Source organism: Phyllostomus hastatus, unplaced genomic scaffold, assembly GCF_019186645.2.
Source record: "Phyllostomus hastatus isolate PE091 unplaced genomic scaffold, TTU_PhHast_1.1 phas_scaffold_21, whole genome shotgun sequence".
Taxonomy (NCBI): Eukaryota; Metazoa; Chordata; class Mammalia; order Chiroptera; family Phyllostomidae; genus Phyllostomus; species Phyllostomus hastatus.
This window is the reverse complement of record NW_025334017.1, coordinates 48,147,246-48,172,363: the sequence shown is the minus strand read 5'-3', so window position 1 is coordinate 48,172,363 and position 25,118 is coordinate 48,147,246. Positions and strand designations below refer to the sequence as shown.

General features: G+C 69.3%; 1 protein-coding gene across 1 annotated transcript in view; it reads right to left on the bottom strand.

Moving 5' to 3' along the window:
• LOC123833008 (basic proline-rich protein-like) overlaps positions 1–25,118 on the bottom strand; it is a 176,079-nt gene that overhangs the window by 65,720 nt on the left and 85,241 nt on the right. The window contains exons 2-4 of the mRNA XM_045860968.1: positions 12,440–12,478; positions 8,967–8,976; positions 4,840–4,972 (exon numbers count right to left, since the gene is read on the bottom strand). Of these exons, the coding sequence (XP_045716924.1) occupies positions 4,840–4,972; positions 8,967–8,976; positions 12,440–12,478 (182 nt within the window). The remainder of the gene's footprint in view (positions 1–4,839; positions 4,973–8,966; positions 8,977–12,439; positions 12,479–25,118) is intronic.

The window sequence follows — 25,118 nt, the reverse complement described above, 5'->3', positions numbered from 1 at the left end:
TGGCCACCCGCTGCTGGGTGACTCGGAGCAAAATGGGTCTGTTTCCTACGGTTCCAGAGGCCAGGAGTCCAAAGTGAGCGTCAGGGGCCGAGACCCAGGTGTCGGCGGCGGAGCCAGTTCCTTCCAGAAGCTCCAGGAGGGAACGGCTCTGCCGTCTCCGGTGTCTGTGTCCATCGCCACCTCTGCCGCCCACTCCGATCGCCTGCCTGTCCTGTAAAAGGACCCTCGTGGTTACGATTCGGTGCCCCCAGATGAGCCACGGTGACCGCCCCCGCGGCGGCCGGGACACACCACAGCCGGACAGCTGCCGTGGAGACGGACGTCAGGAAGGCCCGCAGAGGGACGGGCCCGCCACAGGTCCCGAGGGCCTGCTGCTAGGTTGTCCCACAACACGTGGGGAGTGACGCCCTCTACGTGAGAAGCGCCTGGGGCTGCCTTCCCCCCGGGCTGACGGGAGGCCCCAGGCTCCCTGCCACGGGCTGGGGACACTGCGCTTTCCCTGTGCCCAGTACCCAGTCCTGTCCTGTCACCCCTGCAGCCCTGGAGTGACCCCGGGATGGACATCAGGAACCGTACCTCCTCATCCAGGCCTGGGCAGGCTCTGGCCCCCACCTGACGCCCCCACATGCCGCACCCTGTCACCCCGGAACTCTCCTGCAGCCCCTCCTCTCCTGCTCGTGGCCTTGCACGCTCACTGTCCCTTTGGCGTGCAATTCCCTCGCCCCCCCTTCCCATGGAGGTCTGGTGTCCCCTCTTCCAGGAAGACCTCTCTGATTTCACCTGCCCTCTGCAGTTCCTGCTACCCACTGCGTGCTCCCTGGGAGCTGCAGCCCTTGCCCATGACTGTCCCCCTGCCCAGGGCAGCTGCCTGACCTTTCCCCAGGCGGAGGGTGGGGGGGGCTTCCCTGCACAATGTGGGGCTGCAGGCCCACAGCCTCCCGCTTGCTCGGCCCTATTACCCCGCGTGCCACTGATGCTTCCCCTCACTTGCCCATCTTCTTGGAGCAACTGCAGGGTTTGCCGAACCTGGGAAGAAAGGGGAGAGCGCACCCTGCGCCCAGCGCAGACCCGGGGTTCTGGCGGTTTGTTAAATAATAGGGCGGTTTGGTCGTGTCGTGCAACGAGGCTCCAGGGGGAGGCAAGGGCCGGGCTGGAGCCGCAGGAGGAGCCGGGCCCTTCCAGGGTCGCCCCTGGGGGCTCCTTGAAGCCGAGGGAGCGGTGGGCTCACACCCACGCCTCCCACCCTGTGGCGGGATGCCATGAACAATGGCTGAAGGGCTGCTGTCTCCCTCGCTCCCTTCCCGAGCTGCGCGGGCAGCTGAGCTCGCGGCCCGGAGTCGCTGAGGGGTGCTGGGAAGCCCAGGGGAACCAGAGCCTGCCACCGGGAAGGGGCCGGGGGAGCAGAGGGGGAGGGGAGGCCGAGGGGAGGGCGAGAGCGGGGAGGAACGGCGTTTTACGGAGGAATCAGCCGAGCTGGGCAGCCTGAGGGCCCGGCAGGACGGGGCCGCCCCGGCTCCTCAGCGGGGAGCCTGGCTGCGTCCAGATGGGGCGGCCCTGCCTCGGGGGATGCTGGCTCCGGGGCGACCACGGCGAGCCAGGAGCGCAGGGTGGGCAGCCCACGACGCCCCTGTGCCCTGGGGGGTGAGGTCACAGCCCGCCACGGGGTCTGTGGGCGGTGCACGCCGCAGTCCACTGAATCGCAGCCAGAGACAGAGCGGAGCCAGGGTCCAAGAAACGTGATCTGCCCGTTGCTCTGGCCACGGCCGTCCTCAGCGTCCGGGGGGCAGGGGGCGGGCCGTGCGCGGTGCCGGTCGGCCCAGTGCAGGGAGTCGGCCTCCGGGGCCACCTGCCACCTGCCTCCTCCAGACCCGGCTCTGACAGGCGTCCTCACCGCCCCCGCCGCCCCCGGCAGCCCGGGGGAAGGCGCACTCTGCGCTTGAGGTTGCAGCGGGCTGGCAGCTGACCCCCGCCCCCAACCCCTGACCCCCGACATGCCGGGGCACCCCGGGACAGACAGGCTGTGCAGAGCCTGGGCCGGTGCAGCAGAGACCCCTGGAGAGGGCCGCCCCTCCCACGCTGCTCCCTCCCTCAGGCTTTCTTCTCTAAATAGACCGAAAACGCGGCGACGGTACGGACGAGCCAGGCCATGCATTATGCATGTCTGCGTTCCGAAGCCGACAAAGTGACTTTGAGTCTATAAATGGCGCCACAAACACGCATTCCATTAATTGTGCCCCCGGATGGCCTTCTCTTCCGCCGCCGCCTCTGGACGGCCCCGGCTGGGCCCGGCCTTCACCTCGGCCGGGCACGGGCCCACCCATCACCCCACGGTGGGGCGGGGGCCGGAGGGTCCGGGAGAGGCGGGGCCGGCCCCGACTCCGGCCTTCCCCAGGCCCACGGACGGACACCCCTCTGATGCGTGCGGCCGGCGTGCGGGGCCGGCGGAGGTCTGGTCCCCTCCCCCGAGACTCTCTTGCTGACCCCTCGCCCCTCCCCAAATATTCTGCACCCCGGTGTCTTACTCAGAACACTCTCGCTCATCCTCCGATCTGCTGGTGGACTCCTACACAGCCTTCGAAACCCAGCGCAGATGCCCCTTGTCTGGGAGAACTCCCGTCAGCGTACTGACGAGCGCCCACGTTAGCCAGACCTGACCTCCCCCTCCGAGCCAGAGGACAGCTTGGACTGCCCGACCGGCAGCAGCTCAGAGCTGGCAGGACGCAAGGGGGGCTGGGAGGGAGGGGGGTCTGCTGAGGAGGGTCGGCATGAGGCGATGTGGCGGGAGAGACTGCGGCCTGGGGGGAGGGGCCGCCGCGTTGAGGTGTACACGTGTGTGTGCACGTGTGAGTGAGCCCGGGCGTGAGAGCATGTGGGTGCCCGTGCCCGGCACCCCCACTGCCTGGGACAGCACCCCTGGCCCCCTGTCCTGGGGTCCCAGTGGGCGTCCAGCTTCCTTTACAGCCGCCTCCACCCACAGCGATTGTCAGGGGGGTGGGGGGCTCTGTGACCCGGCGAGGGGCAGTCGGCACTCACGGGGGTGGGGGACAGTGGGGCCGCCCCCCGTCCATGTGTCCTGTGAGCCGTGAAGCCCCCTTTGGGCCGCTTGGTCAGGTGGGTTTCTGTGGCCTGTCCCACGGGCCTCGTGCGGCCCGAGCACCTGCCGGCCCTGCTCCGGGCCCCCGAGGGCAGCGGGACATGTTGTGCAGGTGGCCAGACAGCTCGGGGGCCACCGAGAGCCCAGGAGCGGCTCTGCTCCCTGCCCCCAGGGCCCGGCCGCCAGGCCGGGCGGCACCTGCCTCTTGCCCGCCTCGCGCCCCCGTCTCCTCCCGAGGTGGCTCTCGCTCACACAGACCCGCGTGGGTCCTGGCCGCCCCCCCAAGTCCAGCAGACGGGAGCTCTCCTTCCGGGAGGGGTCCCGGCTTCCCAGCCCTGCTGGACCCTTCCTTCCTCTCCTCCGCACGCCACGCCCCAGTTAGCCCTGCGGGGGCGCGGCCGGGTCCCTGAGGGGACGAGTGTCTTCTCCAGGTGGCTTGTCCACCCCCCACCCCCGCCTGTGTCACAAAGGCCCGGGGTGTGGACACTTTCTGGGGGGCACCGGGCCTGGCTGTCTGTGGCCCCTGGGTCTCCGTCCCCACTGCAGTGGTTTTCCTCCATCAGTGACATTATTTCCCTGCTGAAAACGGCCCTCCTCCCCCTCCCCCACCCCCACCCCGCTGCGGGAGCCTCTGGTAAACCAGCCGCCCACACCTCCCAACTAAAGGCGGAGCCCCAGCGGCCGGGCTCAGCAGTGGGCCTGAGCCGTTCCCCAGGGAGCCCTCTGCAGCTGGAAAGGGAGGCATTCACAGAGGCCGGGGCCAGGCAGGGGCAGCGAGCGGGGCCGGGCGAGCCGGCAGGAGGACCCGACACCCTGTGGGCTCAGCAGCAGCCCTGGGTGGACCCCGGGGGAGGGCGGGGCTGTGGAGGAGGCTGCAGTCCTGCTCCAGGGCCCAGCCCAGCGGAGGGAGCTCCCCCGGTGAAGGGGAGCGCCAGGAGCAGGCTGCCCGCCGAGCCAGTGCCGTGGCGCCACCACGCACGCCGAAGCCCTCCCCCCAGGACTCTGCCGTCCAGGGAGGGCAGGGCCGCAGGGGCACCCTGCCCTGGCTGGCGGCCCCCTGAGCGTAACAGCCGCGAGGTCCTCGGACGCAGCCCCTGCCCCGTTCCGGGACGCAGGGGAGCCTGGCTCCACCCCCAGCAGACCCTGCCCCCCCCCCCCCACCAGCTGTTCTCCTCTCTCCAGTGTCCTGCGCCCACGGCGGTGTGCCGGCTTGGCTCAGCCGGGGACCCGGCCCGGCTGGGCTTCTGGGCGCTCCTGCCCCTGCGGCAGCAGCCTCGCCTGGTGCCTGCTGCTCGGGGGGCCGGGCCCTGTGCTGTCGCAGGTCCTGGGGTCAGAGGCACTGGGGCGTCTGAGCAGTTCCGAGTCTCCCAGGGCACACGGCCTGGGGGGTGGTGAGCGGTGAGCAGGGGGTCACAGCCCGGGGCCCAGGGCGCCCCAGAAGCTCCTCACCCTGCACCCCAGGCACGATCACCTGCCCCTGCCTCTGGGAGGCGTCTCTGGGACTGGCTCACCCTGGCCGAAGGGTGGGGACGTGACAGTGTGTGGGTGGCCACGGGCTCTGCCGACACTTGGTCCCTGCTCCTTCCCCTCCAGGCAGGAAAGGGTTGGAGGGCTGAGCCTCCAGCCTCACTTGTCCATTCACTCGGCCGTCCATGCAGGCGGTGAGGGTGGGCTCACTTGGACCCCTGCTGACGGTGGTGGTGAGGATGGTGGTGGTGATGGTGGTGATGAGGGAGATGATGATGATGGTGGTGAGGATGGTGGTGGTGGTGAGGGGGATGATGATGGTGGTGGTGAGGATGGTGGTGGTGGTGATGGTGGTGGTGGTGATGGTGGTGATGGTGGTGAGGATGGTGGCGGCGAGGGGGAAGGTGAAAGCTCGCATTCACTGATCTTACATAAACGGTGGCTTTAACACCTTCCCGCCCACGAAGTCGGCGAACCCTCATGGCGAGACGGAGGCCGGAACCCACAAGGTAGCGGGTGCAGAGCCCGGGATCCAGACAGCGCCTGCACGGCGTCCCGCGGCTGCTGGAGCTGCGCTCAGAGTCCGGACTCCGCGTGTCTGACCTCTGGGCAATGCCTGCTTTCCGGCAAGTCTGGCGGAACACCGCTGGCCCCTTCGGCTGCCGGTCAGCTCTCCAGTGTCCGCATGCCCCGCAGCCGCTGGTGCCACCTGGATCCTCCCTGCCAACGGCGGGGTCCAGCTTTGTGAGGCCTGCCCTTCCCCCCAAAACTGCCCCACTCCACCCTGACCTTCCCCGGCCCCCCAGGCTTCTGCGGTGGGGCACGGAGCGGGAGCACCTGGGACGCCGGCCACGTTTGCAAGCAAATTAGCGCAAAGTGCTAAGCGGGGGATTTACAGGTTGCTCACTGCCTGCAGCCTGTGAACTGCTTCACGAAAAAGTCTGAACTGAAACAACTGCAGTGTCAGGAAGGGGAAAAAAAGGGCAAGAAACCCAGTGAATCGTTATCCTTCCCTCCCTGTCATCCTGGTTTCTGTCTCCAGTGCTGCTCTGGGCAGAGGGGGAGGACGGGGTGGGGGGGAGTCCCAGCATCACCGCCGGGACCCTCCGTCCGTGGGCGGGGCCTCTGGCCTCATTCCGGAACCCGGACCCCCTCCCCGGAGGGGCCCACACGCCCATGCGTGGCCTCCTGAACTGGGTGCCTCGAAGAGGACACGTGGGTTCCATTCTGTGGCTGGTGACTCAGGAGAGACACCCGCAGTGCCCGCCAGCCCTGAGCGTCCAGGAGCCTCCAAACTTAGGTTCGGCCCAGAGAAGCCGAGCGACTTCCCCGGGGCCACACAGCAAGGCCGGTGCTGGAGCCCCGCGGGTGGGGCGTGCGGGCCGGGCTCCTTCTGGACGCAGCTCTGGGAGGGTTGCTGCGGCGGGCCGGCGGGGTTGGGGGCCGGTCAGCCGCGGTGACGGGGAGACCGGAGACCGGGCTGACTCCCAGGTTAGGGAGTGCGTGTGTGCCTGCCTGCCGGGGGCTTCGGAGGGTTAGCTCCGCAGCCCCCGGGGCTGGATAGTAACGCACCGAAGGAACGGAAACGGGAAGTGGCGTCACAGCCAGGGGTGCTGTCTGGCCGGGAGCCCCAGGCCCATGCACAGCCTGGCCAGCCGGCCGGGCAGCCTGAGGGGCAGCGGCGCCTGGGCCGAGCAGGTCTGGCCTGAGGCGTCCCCCGGGGAGCCGGCGGCCTGGCAGGTTGCTGGGGGAGACGGCCGCCAGCAGGCGGGGTCGGCCGACTCGGGCGGTCCCCCGGAATGCCCCGGTTTTCCCGGCCAGGGGCCGACGTCGGTCCACCGGGGAGGGCCGGGGGACGGAGGGGTGGACAGCAGCGGTGCTCGGGCATCACGTTCTGTGGCTCTGTCGGGGGCCTTTCCCCCAGAGGTGCTCGGAGCCCCAGAGGGTGGGGAGGACCAGACCGAACCACACCTGGCAGCACCAAAGGGACCTGGATTTCAACCTGGACCGTCAGCCACACTTCGCGAAGGAAGACAGGGAGCTTCTGCGAGGTGCAGGCCCTTGGCCAGATGGGGCCTGACCCCTCGCCGGCCGCGCTCCGGGGCCGAGGCCCCGCCCGGGAGAGTCCCGCTCAGCCAGCTCAGCACTAACGACAAAGCCCGGGCTGCCCGCCGTGCTCAGCCCTCGGGGAGAGCGGAGCCGGGCTGGAGGAGACGCTCAGCGTGAATGTAATTAATCACTTTTCAATTAGCATTCAGGTGCTTTGTTGAGGACGTGAAGCAGGTTGGTTCCAGGTTGCCGCGCCAGGGCCTTCGGACGCGTTTTTGTAAACGCCGAGAGCCGAAGTAGGCCGCGGCAGGGGGGCGGCCGCCCGGCGCGGGAGACGGCGTGAAGGGCGGGGGCGGGGCCTGACGGGAATGGGCGTGGCACCTGCGAGGAGGCGGGGCGCCTGGCGCGTCCCTCTGGCTCCGCCAGTGCTCCGGGCCCCGGGGACGTTCCGGGCAGGGACAGGGCTTCCTCCGCGGTAATCGGGGCGGCCGGGACTTCTGAACGGCTGTTCCGGGAGGCAGCTGGCTGTGCTGGCCGGGACGGCCGGGACCGCTGCCAGGCGCTGTGTGTGCGCCGCGCCGCGTCTCTGAGGCTTCACGCCAGCCCAGGGAGGGGCCTGGGGCTCCTTGTTACGGGGGACGCGGGAGTCGGAGCCAGGGCCCCTCCAGGGAGGGTGTCTGCTCCTCAGCGGGCAGGGGCAGAGGGAAGCGCCGGGCAGACCCCCGTCCCGGCTGGCGTGTGACCTTGGGCACATCCCGCAGTGCCTGTTTATGAAGAGGGGTGAGGCCCCCGGTGCACGCACGGAGAGCAACCCGAGGGGGCCTCCCGCGGGCGCCAGGCCCAGAGCGGGCTCCTGACCTGCCTCACACCTCTCCCCGCAGCGGAGGGCCCTGTCCCGGGTCCCCGCCGTGCTGCAGGGCCAGACCACCGCTCCGCGGGCAGCTTGTGCCCGGCCACATCCAGGATCCTCTTTGCCCTGCGGGCCTCCCCTCCAAACTTGGGGTTGGCTGTGGGCCTGCTCGCCTGGCAGCCACACCCCCACGGGAGCGGAGGGCACACGGCACCTGGAGACCCAGTCCGGCCCAGCACAGCCCGGCGGCCTCCCTGCACCGGAGCCGGCCGGCCGGGGGCCTCTGCCCATGGGTGGGCTATGGACTGAATCGCATCCCTTTCCAAAACCCAGACGTTGGGCTCTTAGCGCCCAGGACCTCGGAGCATGACTGCGTTTGGAAGTGGGGCCCTCGCGGGCGGGGTGAGGTTAGGTGAGCCCCGTGGGAGCGGGTGGCCCCGCCTGGGTGACCGGGGCCCTGGGCGAAGGGAAGTGTGGACGCAGGCACGCTCGCAGGGGGTGCACCCTGTGAACGAGGGGATCTGGGCGGTGGTCCTGCCCGCCGAGGGTGCCAGGGGCCGCCAGAGCTGGGGGCGGGGCCGGGCAGACCCTGCTGAGGCCCCCCCATCAGCCTTGGCTGGACCGGACCCTGCCGACACCTGGGTGCGGACTCTGGCCTCCGGGGCTGCGGGGCAGTCCATGTTTGTTCCAGTCGCCCAGTCGGGGAGTTCCGTCCCGGCCACCCCAGGAGGCTGTGGATGTGGGTGAGCCGACCCGTGGGAACTGGGGTCGGGGAGAAACCAGGCGGTCCAGCGCGGAAGTCCTGGACTGGGGCCAGATGGAGCTCCGGCCTGTCCGAGGCCTGGCCAGCAGAGGTGAACTGAGGCAGCACCACTGGGAGCAGGGGCTGCCATGGGGGGTGGGGTGGGCGGCCCCCGGAACCCAGCAGCCTGCGGGGGAGGCCCTCCTGTCCTCAGGACGGCGTTTGACCTTCGGTCCCATAACGCCCTTCATCGGAGCCTTCCAGAACCACGGAGGGGTCCGGAGTGGCCTTGCCTTCCCCAGCTCAGGCCGACAACGCTTCCTGCCAGTTTCCTCGTCGCCAGGAAGCAGTCTGTAAACAGCCCAGGAAACTTCAAGGTCTTTGTCTTCTTAGGAGGACTCATTATTCCCCACAGAGATTCTGCCTGGGGGGCCGGGCCGGTCCCCGAGGAGTGCTCCTCTGCCGGCGCCCTCCCGTCTTGATTATTAATTCTTTTATAAATAACTCGGTCTTCATCACGGCGGCGCACGCCTTGTGATAACTGTTCCATTATTTAGATGTCAGCGGCTCCACGCTAATTGCCAGTGCGGGCGGGGCCGTGGGCTCCAGGAGCGCTGGACTCTGCATCTGGTTCAAGGTGAGCGCGGCTGCCTGTCCTTCCTCCTCCCGCCCTGCTCCTGGCTCTCGGCCCCCCTGCAGCAGGCAGCACCCGGCGGGGCTGGGCAGGGCTGGCCGGGGGCTCAGCGACTCTGCCGGCCTCAGACAGGAGGAGACCTTCCCACTCAGCTCTGCGGAGACCCGGCGTCCTCTGGTTACAAGGACGGCCTTCTGCATGCAGAGTCCTAGACCTTGGCACGCAGGTCCGGGGGGCTCCATCGCAGGCCTCCAGTGGGGGTGTGGGGCCACCCGCCCTTGTCTCCAGCAGGTCCTAACTGGTCCCTGGCTCCATCCCCCCGTCCCCACTCCGGCCTCTCCAAACGGTCACCGGAGGGGCCCGACTGAAAGAGCCCTGTCCAGGGCGCCAGCCACGAGCCACACGTGTCTACTTAGACTGAAATGAATTCGTTTTGCAGTGGAATTAGAACAGGGAGGGAGGCCAGCGAGGCCTGTCTCCAGCTCCGAGCTCCTGTCTCGGGGCTGCACGGCCGGCAGCTCCTCCTCTGTCATTTTTCCTGTCACGTGGGCCCTGCTGGCCCTGTGCTGGGGGGAGGCTGGGGCTGCTGCACCCCGGGGTGGGTGGGGGTGGCGGCTGGAACAGCCCTCACCTCTGTGTCCCCGTGTGGAGGCTGAGGTCTCAGACCCAGAGGAGGGCGGGGCCGGTCCCTCCTGTGGCCTGGCTCCTGGGCGTGTGGACGCCACCCCCCCCCCCCCCCGCTGTGTCCTTGCATGGGGCCTGGGGCCTGACCTCCTCTCCAGGACCCCGTTGGAGGGGACCAGGGCCGCCGCGTGCCCTCACTCATCCTGAGCACCGATTTAAAGACCCTCGCTGCAAGTTCAGTCACGTGCGGAGGCCTCGGCAGCTGGGGCGTCGGCGGTCCAGCCCCCAGCAGCCCCACTGCCCCCTGGCAGGAGAGGGCAGTCTCAGCAGAACGGGAGCTGGGAGGAAGGACTGGGCATGGGTGTGACGGCCTCCCCGGCACGTCCCTGCACGGCCCCGAGCCTCAGTTTCCCCGCCTGTACCAGGGACAGGTCTCCGGCTGTCGCCGGCTTGTTCTGGAGATTGAACAAACAATGTGAGCTTGTGGGGCTTCTCCGGAGGGCCAGTGGGCCGACCTCCTCTCCCCCAGGGGCCAGGAGCAGCGCTGGCTGTATCCCGGGGCAGGGACCCCCCCGGGGCAAGGCCGGCAGGTCCTACCCTCCAGGGCTTACCAGCCCGTGAGTAACGGCAGGGTTGGGGGGTGGTCGGCGTTCTGGCCATCCTGTCTTCACAGCCTGTCACTTGGCGGGCCTACGGCCGGGTCCCAGCTGGGGACGGAAGAGTGCGTCCCAAGGAGAGGGTGAACCGGCCACTCTCTGTCCCCTCCGGTCCCCTGTGTCCAGGCCCGGCTGGCCTCCCTCTCCTGCACAGCTGCTCAGGCCTCGGCCCCTCCCCCACCCCACATCATTTACACACATTTGCATGCGTGTTTTCCCAGGCACCTGATTGTTTCAGGAGCCAGACACTTTGAATCCTAAATGTGTGCGCCTTCCCCGGGCTGTTACTGAGGAGGTCCATGAACCCCCCACCTGACGTCTCCCCGACAGCTCCGTCCTGACCCTCCACCCGCCCCTCCTGTCATTTAACTCCTGTTTGTCACTTGGCCAGGGAGGGCGGGGCTTCTGCTGCATTATTTTACTTCTCACTGAGCAGCCTCCCTCTGGGCGAGCCTGCTGGTGTTCCGGCCTCCCCTGGCCCCCCGGGGGAAGGGGCAGGGGCTTGACTGTGGATGGTGACACCTTGCTGTTCCCTGGGGTGGCTGGCGTCTGTCCAGGGAGAGCAGTGCTGAGGGCGCCCCCCAGGCTGTGGGCCGCTCTGCTGCCCACGACGAACCCCGAAGCTCGGAGAAGCTGCGGAGAGGGGGCACGGGGCCACCCCCACCCTGGAAACAAGGGGCTGCGGGGGGCTGCAGGGGGCCAGAGTGTCCATGGGATGTGTCTGTGGGACGTGCCCACGGGGCTGCGGCCACCAGGAGGGTCCTTGGAAGAGGCTGCTGGGCGGCCCCCCAGCTCCAGCGCCCGCCTGGCCCCTGTGGCTGACAGAGCGGCCTGCTCCGCGCCCCGAGTCCAAGTCCGAGGCCTTCACCACGGGCCCCTTCCTGCCCCCCGGGGCCCAGCACACCTGCTGCTTGCGCCTGGCTGTCCCTCCTCCGTGCCCTTGCATTCTCCCCTGGACTCGTGGGGGTGGGTCCGTTTCCCCATTTCACAGAGATGGAAACTGAGGCTCGGAGAAGCACCGGCTGGGAGGGCACCTGGCGGACCGGCCAGAGGTGGCGGGGACCCTGGGCTGCTGGCCCAGCGAAGACCCCGCCCACCAGGCACTGAGTTCCCTCTCATACATGTTGTTGCGTGTGTGAGTGTCGGTGGGTTTGAGGCCCGGGCGGGCCAGTGCCGATCTCGGGCTGTGGTCCAGGCCCTGCTCTGCTTGGCCCGGAGACCCCACGCCGGCCTGGCTGCAGGGACGTCTCCTTTCCCCTTCCTTCCTCTGTCCCTCGCCCCACAAGCACCCGCTGGGCCTCTGCTCCGGGGACACACCGAGCAGGGAGGAAGGGGGGCCGGGACCAGGCTCTGCCCTGGCAGGGGTGGCAGGCCGGGCCCGGACAGCTGCCACCACGTCAGGGGACAGGGTGGCAAGCAGGGCGCTGGGGACGGAGGAAGCACATACTGAGTGGCGGACTCCCGGAGCCGACGCCTCTGGCTCCGGAGGAGCTGACACATGGCCCTACCAAGTGCCTCCCCGATGGCGGCCCGGGCCAGACCTGACACTTGTCCCCTGCATCTGGCCGTATTTGCGCAAGATGGCCCGTCAGCTGGGGAAAACCCAACCACACAGGGACAGGGGCTCCGGGGGTGTCTCTCCTCCTGCGGGGGTGTGGGGGCGCAGGGGTGCGATCACCTGGAAGCTGGGGGTGGCAGGAGGGAGTGAGGGCGGGTGGGGGTGGGGACTCAACAACAAGCCGGGCCCCTGGAGGGGGGAGGGCCCGCCGAGGCCTCCTGGTCCCCGGTTCACGGCTCACTCACAGCCCTCACCACTTCCCAAAAATGGGTCTGCCCCCGGTCCTCACCTGCCGCCCAGGTGGGGCCTGCTGGAGGCGGGGCCAGGGGCGGTCCTGCTCTTGTCTCTCTCCCGCTCTGAGAAGCAGACCGGGCCGGGCACCTCCTCCCGCCTCAGAGCGTTGCCGCCAAGGGGTGGGTGGTGGGAGCCCAGCCGGGCGCCGGCGTGTCTCCCCTGCACCCTGCAAACCCAGCGGGTGCTGCCTGCGGGTCCGTGGACACTGAGGGGTGACGTGGTGATGTCCCCAGAACCTCCAGCGGTCGCCCCCACAAACAACGTGGCAGGAGGCCCCACGGCCGCCGTCGACCCGAGGGCTCCGGGCTGCACTCGCCGGAAGAAAATCAATGTTCCTCCTCAGTTCGGCTCCACAAACATTTTACTGAGCGCCTAGTGCGAGCCAGGCCCAGGCTGGGTGCGGGGGCCGCGTCCCGAGCTCTCGTCTCCCCGAGTCTGCTCCTCGCGCTGGGGACCGGGCAGCCCCGAGACGGCGTCGGGGGGCGGGGGGAGGGCGGTGTGCTGGGCGGGCTCCGCAGGGGGCGCCGCGGGTGGAGACGGGGAGGGGCGCAGCGGCTTGACTGGCGTCTGTTCCGTCCTGAGGACCCGCGGGTGTTCGTGACTCGGCCGAGTCTGTGCCGACGCACGCGGCCTGTTCTGACCCACTCGCCCGTTGAACGACTTCGTGTCCGGCCTCGCCGGATCCTCCCCTACTCTCAAGGCCGGCACGGCGGGCCCGGTCTCCTGCCGGCTCCGAGCACCGGCCCAGCGTGGTGGCGGGGGGGAAGGGGGGGGCGGGGTGAGCGGTACTCCGGGCCCTGGGCCCGGCGGCTGCAGGGGGCGGGGCGGGGGTCAGAGCCAGTGTGGACGCCGAAGGCTTCCCGGCCCATGGAGGGCACAGAGTGGTCCGTCCCCCCAGGGCTGGCCCCCAAACCCCTTCTGGGCGGCGGACGGAGGAGGCAGAGGCCCCCGTCTGAGCCACCCCACCCACCCTGCCGCACAGAGGGTGACAGCGCCACCCAAAAATGAGCAAATAAGGGAAACAGCGGTTATTCCCGATCGCGCGGCAGCCGGGACGCGGTGTCTCGCCACACGAGGGGCCGGGCCTGTCCCTGGCCGGGGGGAGGCGAGTTGGCCGCAGGCGACGCCCCGAGGACGGCAGACGGGGTCAGCGGATTGAAGGGTCAGCGGATTCCAGGGGCCGGCGTGGCTCCGGCCGGCGAGCAGGCGCCTCTGCGTCCCCTCCTGGGCACGGAGGCCTGTGGTCGCTAAGGGGCCGCATCCTTCCCGCCGCCCGGAGCTCCCCGGGTCGTGGCTCAGGCTGCGCCAGGCGCGGGGACAAGTCTCTGCTACGCCCGGCGCCTGCTCGCAGCTCCGCGCCCCCCGGAGCCCGGGCGGGGGGCGGGCGAAGCGGGTAAGACAGGGCCCCCGTTTCTGCGAACGATGACAGTTCCCTGTCAGCTCATCCTCCTGGACGGGCAGGCCCACGCGTGTGAGGAGCACGCTCTCGGTCAAGCCACACTTGGGGAGCCGTTTTCGGGGTCCCCCCTAGGATCCCACTCTCGTTTCCTCTCCGGCCGCTCCTCCCGTTCCAGCCCCTGCCCCTCCCCCGGCCACGTTCCCCAGGACCATTTACAGGCATTCTCTTCAACATCACCATCGTCATCATCATCATCAGTCACCCACATGAATCAGTGATGGCCTCTCCGGCCCACCCCCAGGCCCCCAGAGGCCCTGTGGGCCCCTCCTCCCAGCTGGTGGGCCTGGGCAGCAGGCTCGCACTCAGCTCAACCCGGTCCAGTCGCTCTGGCCCGCTGTGCCCGAGCTCAGCCCTGGCACAGCCGCCCCTGTCCCTGGGGCCGGGGCCGGGGGCAGGCACGCTGACTCGGTGCGGGCAGCTGCCCACAGAGGAGGTCCCGGCCGGTCTTGGGGAGGAGAGGAGCACAGAGGGCTAGGCCTGGCCTTGGGGGCCGCGGCCGTGGGGAGACCTGGCCGCGGGGAGACGGGGCCTCGGCAGGCCACTCGCAGAACATCTGCTCCCCGTCGCCGCAGGCCCACAGGCTCGCCGCCTCGCCGCCATGCCCAGGGCGCCGGCTGCGGGAGGGAGGCCAGCAGGGCCCAGAGCTCCGGCCTTGACCTCTGTCCCGGAGTGCTCTGTCCCTCTCCGACCCTGGCCGAGCTGGAGGTGGCAGCAGTCTCAGGGGAGCCGGGGCCAGGACCCCTTTTCTGCTGCCAGCTCAGGTCGCTGCCCTGAGGACCAATTAGACCGAAAGGGGCCCTCACCTCCGGGGAGTTAAGTGCCACTAAGAGGCGGTTGCTTGGAATGTGTAATTGCTGCTGCGGAGTGCTCGCCCGCTCCTGCCCTGAGCGAAACAGAGCGATTTCCATTTGAAAGGGGGGCCTGCCTTCCCCGAGCTCAGACACCTGCGGCCCTGGTCTCTGACCGGGCCAAGTGCGCCCCCCGATGCCCGGCCCCTGCGCTGCGGCTGCCCCAGGCTCTGTCCCTTGGGGAGACTGCCCCCCGTTCCTGGGCACCGGGGGGCCAGGACCACCCACACCCACACAGCCCTGCCAGCTCACTGACCTCCCCGCCACCGTGTTCGAGTGGCACACACAGTGGAGCTGTCTTCCCGGCACTGGGGACACGGAGGGATGAGGTGCCCCGTCCCTGACGGCTCGGTCTGGTCCCGCATCACGGCCACCCCGTGCGAAGGCCCTGAGGGGCTGTGCAGGGACGGGTGGGGGTCTGCTGGGGGCTCCCACAGCCCCCAGCCTCCCTGCTGCTGTGACGCCGCCCTCATCTCCGCCAGAGCCCCCAAGGGCAGGAGGGGGCTCCACAGACGTGGGGGGCGAGGGCTGGGTGGGCTTCAGCGTGGGGGTGCCCTGTGGAGCACATTTGAGCCAAATGGACTGGAGCCCATCTGCGTGCGTGATCTTGAATAACATCGCCAGCTGGTGTGGTAACAGGCTTGCGAGGGGAGGGCTTCCTGGAGGAGGAGGCTCACGGCTGACCCGGGGAGTGTTGCAAGAGGGAGAAATGGGCTTGCTCAGAGCCGGACGGGTGGGCCCTGCCCTCTCCCGGGGCCGGGACAGCGTGCACAGCTCCTCGAGGCCCCCCTCTGCGGCCGCGGCTCTTCCCCCGCCGCTCGCTCCAGCGGTGATGGGGGACAGCGCGCCCCTGGTCTCTGCAGCTGGGACCTCGGCCGGACCTCGCCCCCCCCTCGTTTCCCCCATCAGCCGCAGCAGCTCCTGGGGGGCCCAACTAGCGCCTCAGTCTCGGTGCTTCCCAAACAGCCCTGAGACGCGCCAGCTCTGGCCGGGCCGCTCTGCCCGCTCAGGGGACGGCTGCGCCTTTAGGTGACCGCTCTTCCCGTCCAGACCGCGCCCGGCCCTCCCGCCAACCCCCTGGGCCGGGTCCCGAGCCCCGCCCCCTGCCCTGGGCGGAGCCAGCGGGTTTCTGCTGGGGCCTCTGGTGGACCCTGTGTGCGCCTTGTCCCGGAGAGCTGTCCTCCCAGAGCCCTCCCCCCACTCGGGGCCCCCCAGGGCGCCCCACACTCGGGGGACAGCGCGCTCTCCGGGCCGGTCCCACCGGGCCTGTCCCACCGGGCCGCCGGTGCCTCCTGCCCTGCCCTCCCCCCTGCTCCCTCACAGCGGCGGGGGGAGGCCCGCTGGGGCCATGGGGAGTCCCCACTGTCCCCAACTGCCTGCGTGTGACAGTAAACACTGTTTGGATCCAGAGCAAATTGGCTCTAATTAGCCAGCCACCAGATTACAGCCTGGAGTTGCCAGGGGAAGGGACGCCCCCCCCCCCCCGCCCCGGGAGGGGTGGGGACCTAATTAGCACGGCCGCCAGGCCCTTCTTCCTCAGGCTCCCCCCCCCCCGGCCTCCCCTCCCAGGCCCCCTGCAGGAGAGCCCCCCCTGGGGGCCGCTGCTCAGACTGAAGACCCGTCTGCATAAACCCACAGGCTCCTCGTGGACCAGGACCTGGGTGTGTCTGGGGGATGGAGGGAGACAGCGGCTCCATTACGAGATAAGCCATCGTTGTCCCCTGGACAGCTGCCACGTGCCATCAACCCTGGGGGCATCTTCACTGCTGCTGTCCCCCCCATCACCATGGTTACCACCACCACCTCCACCCTCACCAGTTACCACCACCTCCACCATAACCATGGTTACCACCCTCCACCATCACCATTGCCTGGTTGCTGTCAACACGAACATCACCATGGTAACCGCCATCACTATCACCATGGTTACCACCACCTCCACCATAACCATGGTTACCACTCTCCGCCATCACCATGGTGTTCACCTCCATCGCCATGGTTACCACCACCACCACCTCCACTGTCACCATGGAAACCACCGCCACCTCCCCAGGCTGGCTATTCTCCACCTGGCCCTCCAGGGCCGCCGCCCTGTGGCCCGGGCCTTGGGAGGCTGGTCCTTAGGGAACGCGTCAGTGGGCTGCTTCCCCCTCGTCCCGGGGGTTCTGCCAGCGGGGGGGGGGGTTGAGGAGGAGGGGGAGAAGCCCTCCAGGAGCAGTGGGAGTGGAAGGCACCTGCGTGTGAAGGTGGAAGGAGGAGCCGGAGGGTGCGGATCCCGGCTGGAAGCCGCAGATAATTGCGGGCTCACATGAACGTGCCGGAGACGGCGCGGAGCGATCCCGCCCGCCCTGCGCCGCCTCCCGCGGGTAGCACCGCACCGAAGGCGCAATGCAGCCGCCGGGCAGGCCGCCCGCGCGGCGGCGTCCAGTGAGGGTCTCTCCCTGCTGCGGCCTGAGGGGCGGTGGGGGGAGGCCCCTCCCCGCTCCCCGCCTCCTGGAGGGTGGGGCCCAGACCTTCCGGGAGGTCAGAGGGCAGGTGACACCTCTGAGCCCGGCCCCGCCACGGCCCTCCTCCCTGTAACTCGGCGCCTCAGCCTCGGTGGAAGGACTCTGCTCAGGGGGCTGAGTCGGGCAGCGGCGAGGCCTCCGCCGCCACTCTCGGACTCGGACTCGGGCGGGGCGGGGCCCGGAGGCCTCGGCACTTCTTCCGTGTCCGCGGCCCCCAGGGCCGGCGGCTTCCCTGCTCCACGGGCCCTGTGGGAGCCCACTCACAGGCCCGCGCCCCGGGGGTAGCGGGGCCGCTGGTTTCGCTCCAGCCGCACCATGCGCCCGCGTGAACCTGCTAACCTGCTCGCCGGTGCACGAGCGAGTCCCCGGGAAGCGGAGCGTAAACACAGAGGGGGAGGGCCGAGAGGGGGGCGAGGCTGCCCGCTGAGTGCGGCGGCGCGGGAGACTGGGAATCACCTTCGCTGCAGCTGCTGCCCCGCCCCCTGCCTGTGTGTGTGTGTGTGGGGGGGCCCTGGGCGGGCCTGGGGTGTTCTGCAGTGGCTGCCCCCAGCCCGAGGCAGATGGGGGCAGGGGGTGGGGGAGGGGGCCTCAGCGCAGGGCCAGCCCCCACCAACCCCTCCTGTTATCCTGCTGCGTTTGCTGTGTCTCCGCTCGTCCCCCTGTGTCTCCGCCGGAAGGACAGAGCTGCAGGGCCGTCCTCGGGGGGTGGGGTTCCTGCGTTGTCCAGGGGTCGTGCGCCTGCGGGCCTGGGGGTGGCCGTTGTCCCGTGCTGTCTCGGGCCCGTCTCTCCCCCTGTGGCCCGGCTTGCGTCCCTTCAGGTCGGGTCACGGTCTGGACTTGGGGCTCTGTCCTGGGGATCCTGAGACCCCTCGCCCCGGCCATGCCCCAGACCCCAGGGAAGGCCTGTGCCTGCCCCTTTAAAAAGCAGCCCCGGCGGCTCTCGGGGGCACCTGCGGCAGGGGGCAGGGTCCTGACGCGGGCGGGCTCGGGCGGGTCTGGCCAGGAGGGGAGGCGAGGATCGGGGGTCAGCGAGGGCACGAGCTCCACAGACCCGAACCTCCTGGTGGGGCCTCGGGGTCCAAGGTCATCCTGCCCACCCCAAGCGGAGGCTGGCCCACAGCTCGTCTCCGGGCGGGCGTCCGTCCCACCCCTACCACAGCGTTCGTTTCTGAAAGGTGACGACGCTGAGGGACCCAGGCCGCCCGGGGTGCCGCACTGCCCCGTCCTGGGCCTCCGGCTCCGGTGCCCAGAGGGTCCCTGGGCACCCCTCGGACCGGGGTGTCCTCCTGTACCTGGGACGCTGAGCAGCAGTGGCCCCGGCAGGGCCTGGCGGGAGGTGGGCGCGGACCCAGGACAGCTGTCCGCTCAGTGTGGGGAAGGGGTGGCCGCAGGGGGAGCAGAGGCCGGGGAGGGGCAGGTGACTGGGCCGGTCTGTGGGCTTGTGGTGGTGGCCTTGGGAGCGAGCCGCTGCCCTCTGGGCTGGCCGACTCGCGCGTGGCCAGCACCCTGCTGGTGGCCCCGTGCCCCTGCCTCCCGGGCCCCAGCGCCAACCAGTGGCTGGGTCCTGCAGGCCTTTCTGGGCCCTGCCCACGGGGCCGCCGGTTCCGGTTCCTTCCGGATGCAGCATGAAGGCCGGGCCCCTGCTCAGCTTCTGGGGGGCAGGGGGGGCGTTTGGACTTTTGGGGACAGATAGTGGCCCACGGCAAGCTTTGCCTCCATGAGCCACCACAGGAAGGGAGGGGCTTTTGGGGTGAGCCACCTGCGGGGAGTGGCCGTTCGCTCCCTCACTCGTTCAGCCCAAGGTCAAGTCCTTCGCTGATGCTGCTGGAGGGGACTCCGGGCGGATGGCCGGCCAGCGAGCCGAGAAAGGCGGTGACGCCCGGGCGCTGCAGGGCTGTGCACGGCCCCGCCTGTGCACGTGCGGGGCGCTGCTATTTTTGGAACTCCACGGTCCACGCGGCCTGCGAAGTTCAAGCTCTAATTACCAGAGACGCCTAATTATGCAGGACCGTCAGCGGGTTTCCCCGCGGAGCCAGACGGGCCCAGAGCTGCCGGCCAGCCTGAGCCCCGCTGTGCCGTGGCAGGGGCCCCGCGGGCCCCGCTCCTCCGCCCCCCTGCCCCGAGGGTCCAGCGAGCTCCCGTGGGGGGGGGCCGCTTCCACTGGGCAAGCACGGGGCCACGAGCGTGGCCACGTGGGGCCTCTGCGCCCCTACCGGTGCCGGCCTCGGGCTCCGGGCTTCTGCTCCCTCCGCCAGCACGCTCTGCCCTCAGGGGCCCTGCCGCCCTCGCAGGGTGTCTGGGGACCTGTGGGCGTGACATGGCACCCACCCCGCTCCTTCGTGCCCCTGCCCGGCCCGATGGCCACCGGAGTAACTGCTTGACTCCCCGGCCGCCTCCCGCCCGGGCCAGAACCCAGGCGTCGAGGGGGCCGGGTTTTGTCTGTCCCGCGCAGGGCACGCGGCGGCGGAGCAGTGAAGGCGTGTTGAGTTAGGCGGCCGACCGCGTCCTGCTTGGTGACACGGCAGCGTCGTTTGGGCCGTTTGGTGCGTACAAGTGGCCGCCCACCTGCCTGAGCCCCACCGCGGCCTGGGCCCTGCGCAGGCGAGGGGAGAGGGTGCGCTGGGCACAGCGTGGGGGCCCTCTGCGGGGAGGCTCAGAGCCGAGCAGCCCGGGTCCTTGTCCCCACGTGGCGGAGGGAGGCCCCGGTGTTCTGGAAGATTCCGGCATGGGGGCGGGGCCCCATGCCCACTGCTCACGGCGCCGTGTGGGGTGCAGGGGCCCTGACGAGGCTGCGCTGCCTTAAGCCTCCGGCACGGGGTCAACTGCACAGCCGTGTCCCATCTGCAGGGGCTGACGCCGCCTCTGCACCACCTGCTGTCAGCAGAGGCTCGAACCCGGGCCTTTCCCGTGGGGTGCTGGGACGAGGGGCTGCAGCGCTGGGTGGGAGAATGCTGGGGGCTCGGGCTCCACCCTCAGGAAGGGGAAGGCCCCTCAGTGCCTCCCGGTTGCTGCAGGAGACGCCGGCGTGGTCCCGGCCAGCAGCTGGCCTCAAGGCAGAGACAGATAATCCTGATGGACCCTCAGGGCTTTGGAGAGAGACGCAGTCCTCCGTGGGGGCCCCCAGGCCTGGAGGGGGACTCCCGCTCCCTGCGTGAGTCACAGCCCTGCGCCTGCAGGTGGGGACGGGGGGCTCAGAGGGGCTGTGGTGGAGCGCCGGGAGCCAGGCTTCCCACCCGGCACTGCCTGAGCCGGAGGGCGACGCCCCCAGGGCACAGCGTCGGGGCGCCCTCCCCGCAGTGGGAGCCACCCGGGGCCTGTGACAGCGGCCAAGCTCCCGTCCTGCCCGAGAACCTTCTATGGCTCCTGTGGGCTCACAGAGGACGTCCAGAACCTTTTCCTGGGTGCTCACTCCAGGCCTCAGTCCCCCCAGCCCTGCCTACGGTCCCCTCTCCCCGTTCCCCCACCAGCCGCGTGCTCCTCACACCCCCAGTGCTGGGCCCGCCAGGCTGGCTGCTCCCCCCAAGGTGCAGCCGGTGGAGACACCTTCACAGACACTGCCCGTTGGTTCTCGGCCGCCCCGTCCCTTCGCTCTTTCCACCGCTCGGCTCCAGCCTCGTCTGCAGGGGACACGTCGCCGGGCCCGCTGTGTGTGGGGCTGGCCCCGTGGTGGAGAGGCCCAAGGGGGCCCAGCTCTGGCGCCTGAACCGTCGGCGGGGTCCACAGACACCGAGCTCCACGCGGGCCGTGCGGCTTTCCAAGCCCAGTCAGGGGACAGGGTCTCTCCCCCACACGGCCCGAGGGACATGCGTGCCACGTCCACGCGCCGCCGCGGAGACCAGAGAGACAGCAGCCGCGCCGCACTGATTAGCCCGCTCGGATGAGGCAACGATCACTAATGTGCGCGGGATCTCATTAATTAACTCCCTGACTTTAATTAACTTCTTGCCCGATTCCCCTGACATGATGTATCACCACAAATGTCAGCTTGGCAGGATGCTGCCCTCCTGAAACAGGACAAGACGGGCCGCACGAAGGCTGCGGGCGTGCCGCTGTGCAGGGCGGGGGGCGGGCGTGCCGCCGGCGGGACACGGGGCGTCGGGGTGGGATCCCTGCTTTCTAGGCATCCGAGAAGGATTCGTCATCGAGATCAAGTTTGTCCCGAGTCCCACTTCTGTGACTTCTTTCTGTCCTTCACTCTTGCAGTCAAGGACAAACACAGCAACACGACACCTGGAAACACAGCGATGTCTTTTGGGGGAAGATCACTTTATTCCCCCACGGTGGCTCCGTGGCGCCACTGGGGCCTTCCAGGCACAAGAGAAGTAGGTGGAAGCCAGTGACAGAGGCTTCTGGTTGTTTCTGACGTGTGGGCAACAGATGCCCTGTTGTCGGTGGAGCCCGGAGGGAAACGTGGAGGACCGGCCTGTGGTCGTGAGAACTCAGAGCCTCCTCCTTTACTCTCAAAGCACCGTGTCACTGATGCAACCGCCACCACCATCATCACCATCACCACCACCACCATCACCACCATCACCACCACCATCATCACCATCACCACCACCATCACCACCACCATCACCACCATCATCACCACCATCACCACCATCATCACCATCACCACCACCATCACCACCATCACCATCATCACCATCACCACCACCATCACCACCACCACCACCACCACCACCATCACCACCATCACAACCACCACCTCCATCACCATCACCACCACCACCACCATCACCTCCATCACCATCACCACCACCATCACCACCACCATCACCACCACCACCACCACCACCATCATCACCATCACAACCACCACCTCCATCACCACCACCACCACCACCACCACCACCTCCATCACCATCACCACCACCATCACCATCACCATCACCACCACCACCACCACCACCACCACCACCTCCATCACCATCACCACCATCACCACCACCACCACCACCACCACCACCACCACCACCTCCATCACCATCACCACCATCACCACCATCACCACCACCACCATAGTGAACAGCGGCCCGGCCCTGCAGCGGGAGCGCTGGGGAGCAGCCCAGCAGTCGGCGGGGAGTCCGGCTCACCACACAGCTCGGCAGGCCCTCTGACCGGGCGCCGGCCCTCAGCCGGGCCCCCTGGCTGCACCGGCCCTGCCCCCAGTCACCTCTGTAGGGGGCTTCTGACGGCTCAGCTGCAGATTCGCCCTGGCCCCTTCTCTCTGCACCACACGCTTCACACACATGCACACGTGAACTCACACATGCACATGCATACCCGCACACCACACACATGCACATGTGAGCTCACACGTGCACACTGAAACACAGGTGGCACATATGCACACATGGGCACGCACATGAACACACGGGAGCTCACATGGGCACAGCAGTGCCTGCAAGTTCTCAGGACTGAGGCAGGAAGGGCCCTGGTGAAGGTTGTGCATGGTGGGGCAGGGTCGGGCCGGGTCAGGCAGGGTCAGGCGGGGTCGGGCAGGACGTATGGGGCTGTGGGAACCAGAAGAACGGGCCTGCACGTGCCTTTGAGTAAGAGTCCTCTTCCTGGGCTTGTCTCCTTCCGCCCATCCCCCACAAGTGTCGTGGGAAGTGCGCTCCGTGTCTGGGGCGTTGGGGGCAGCAGGGGAGTGCCCCCGCGGCAGGAGGTCACCAGCCCCACTCCCTCTGCCTTCACCTGTGGGCCTGCGGCGTGGCCCTGGTGGTCCCAGACTGGGCGGGTTGGGGGGCAGCTGGGCGTCGAAAGCGGGGCCCCACACCCACTGGTGGAAGCAGGGTGCGAGCAGCCACACAGGTTTTGTGCTGTGACGGGTGGCACCACGGTCCCGGGCTCCTGAGTCCAGGGGGCTGTCGGGCCCGGCCCGGGAGGCCGCTCAGCTCATAGGACCCTCCTGCCGGAGCTGGTGCCGGTGCGAGCTGGCTGTGTCGTCACCGGGGCTCCCCGGTGGGCGTCTCGTCCGGACACGGTCCCCCCACCCGTGTGCAGATCGCAGTCCCCGTGTGCCCGAGCACAGAGCCCCTCTTCGCCCACGGGTGCTCCTGGTGAGCCCCTGAGGCCCCCCCCCAAGGCCGCACGGACGACAGGCGCTCCCCACCCTCGAGCCTCGAGGCTGAGCCGGGGCTCCCGCCCGTCCCGGGCTCCTGCTGCTCGCACACCGGGCGCCTCTCTCTGGCCACGGGGCCCAAGGGCGGGAGGGGCTGGGCGGGGACACGCAGGGCTCTCGCTGACGCCCCCAGCCCGGCGGACACGGTCACGGGGGCTGAGGCTGCGTCCGGCTGCCCCACGACACGAACGAGAGGGGTCGGTGAGGCGGGAGCCGTGTGGACCGTCCTGTGGGCATCGCTGCCTCTGCCGCTCGGCCCCCTGTGGGCGGCTGCTGCCAACACTGCCCCCACCCCGGTCCCCCCTCTCGGCCGCGGGCGCCGGCGCCAGGTGCTCGAGCCGATGCTCCGAGTGTCTGGACGGCGTCCAGCATGGACAGGCCTCAGAGACGGCGGCCAGCTCCGTGCCTGTCACCACCTTCGTGGACAGTTGGGTTCCAGGGACCGTCACCCTGTCATCACCTCTGAAGTCCCCCTGTGGCGTGTGGGCCGCTGCGCCGGGGACACAGTGGCCCTCCCTTCCCGGGCTCCACGTCTGGGCCGGCGCGGCCAGAGTGCTGGGGACGCCGCGAGCCGGTACCGAGGACTGCGGGGCGGACAGCAAGTGCGGGACGGATAGCAAGTTCAGGGCGGACAGCAAGCCCTGACTGCTGCTGTCCCCGAGGGCCATCGTGAGCTGGCCGGCCGTGGGGTCCTGCTCCTGCAGGTGAGTCACACCTGGGACTGTCCTGCTGGGCTCGGGGACCGGGGGAGCAGGCCTGGGTGCTGCTGTCACCCACAGACTCCGGTCGGGCGCCCCCCCTCGAGCTGCGACGGGGACGGGCAGTGGGGAGAGGGGTCGGGGTGAGGCGTCCTGAGCAGAGCACCTGCTCGGGCAGAGGCGGGAGGGCGGGAGGTCCGAGCTCTGAGGCCAGGGACCAGCTAACCGCGGCGGAAGCCGGCGTCTCAGTGTGGGCACCGCGCTCGGGGCGCACAGGGGCGGGGTCCTCTGCGCACGGCCCGGGGACGGGCCTGGGGTTGGTGGCGACTGCTGGGGCCCTTGGCCGCGGGCTTGGACGGTGCCCAGCTCCGGGAGGGCAGACGGAAATTGCTCTGGAGACATTTATCTATTTATCCTGTGACGGGTTCCAGGAAGGATGGAAACAGGCTTAGGAATTGCTTTCTGTAAGAAGCTCCGGGTAATCCTCGCGGCTTCTGCCCGGGCGGGTGTGCGTCCGGTGGGGGCTGCGCCAGGGCCGGGCCCGCGGCCGTTATGTCGACGGCAAGGGACCTGGGGAACGTCCGTCACTCGCTCGCTCACTCAACGGGCCCCCGCAGCTTCTGAGAAGCTCCGAGCGTCAGAAGAGAGGAGAAGGCGGGTGTGAGCTGGGGACGGCCGCAGCGAGCTCGCCCAATCAGAGTCCACGTCGGGGGCAGGGCAGGCAGCCCCCCACAGCACTGACGCCCCCCAGGACGGGGCGGGCCGGGGGGAGGGGGGCCCGGAGCCGCGGCCTCCCAGGCGGGAGACACAGGGAGAGACGCTCTGTCCCCAGCCATCGGGAAGGCTAAGGCAGCGCCACGGAGGCTGTGATGACGGCGTCAGTCTTGCCCACAGAGAAGACCGGTTGGAAGTGACGACTGCCTTGCTGTGGGGGGGCGGGGCCGGAGGACGGGAGATAGCGGGACCTTCCGCAGGCGACCCGCCGCCCAGCTGGGTGCTGCGGGGCTCGAGGGCCCTGGTTGCAGTTTACAAGCTGCAGGCCGCGTGAGCTCCACCCCCCGAGGGGCCACGCGGTCAGTCCTTCCCAGAAACCGTCCTCTTCCAGCGCTGGGGGCCGCCGGTCGGGAGTTGGGTGTGGGGTCTGGGGGGACCCTCCTCGCATCTTCCGGCCTCTGCGGGCTCCCAGTTTCCCCGCTGAGTGGCGTCACCCCAGCCTGGCTCAGTCACCACAGGCCCCTAGCCCCCCCCGCCCCCCCCAGTGTCCTGTGTCCTGTTCTGTGTCTTCTTATCAGGACGGTGGCCCCTGCAGGTAGGGCCCGCCCTGCATTTGGGTGCAGCCAAAGGTTGAGACCTTTAACCTAGGTCTGCAAAGACTCTTTTTCTGAACAAGGTCCTGTCCGAAGTTTCCGGGGTTTAGGGCATGGGCATGGCTTGGGGGGCCCCGTTCGGCCCACTCCAGGGAGCGGGCAGGAACACGGGGGTGGGCGGGGCATGCGCGGGGCGAACAC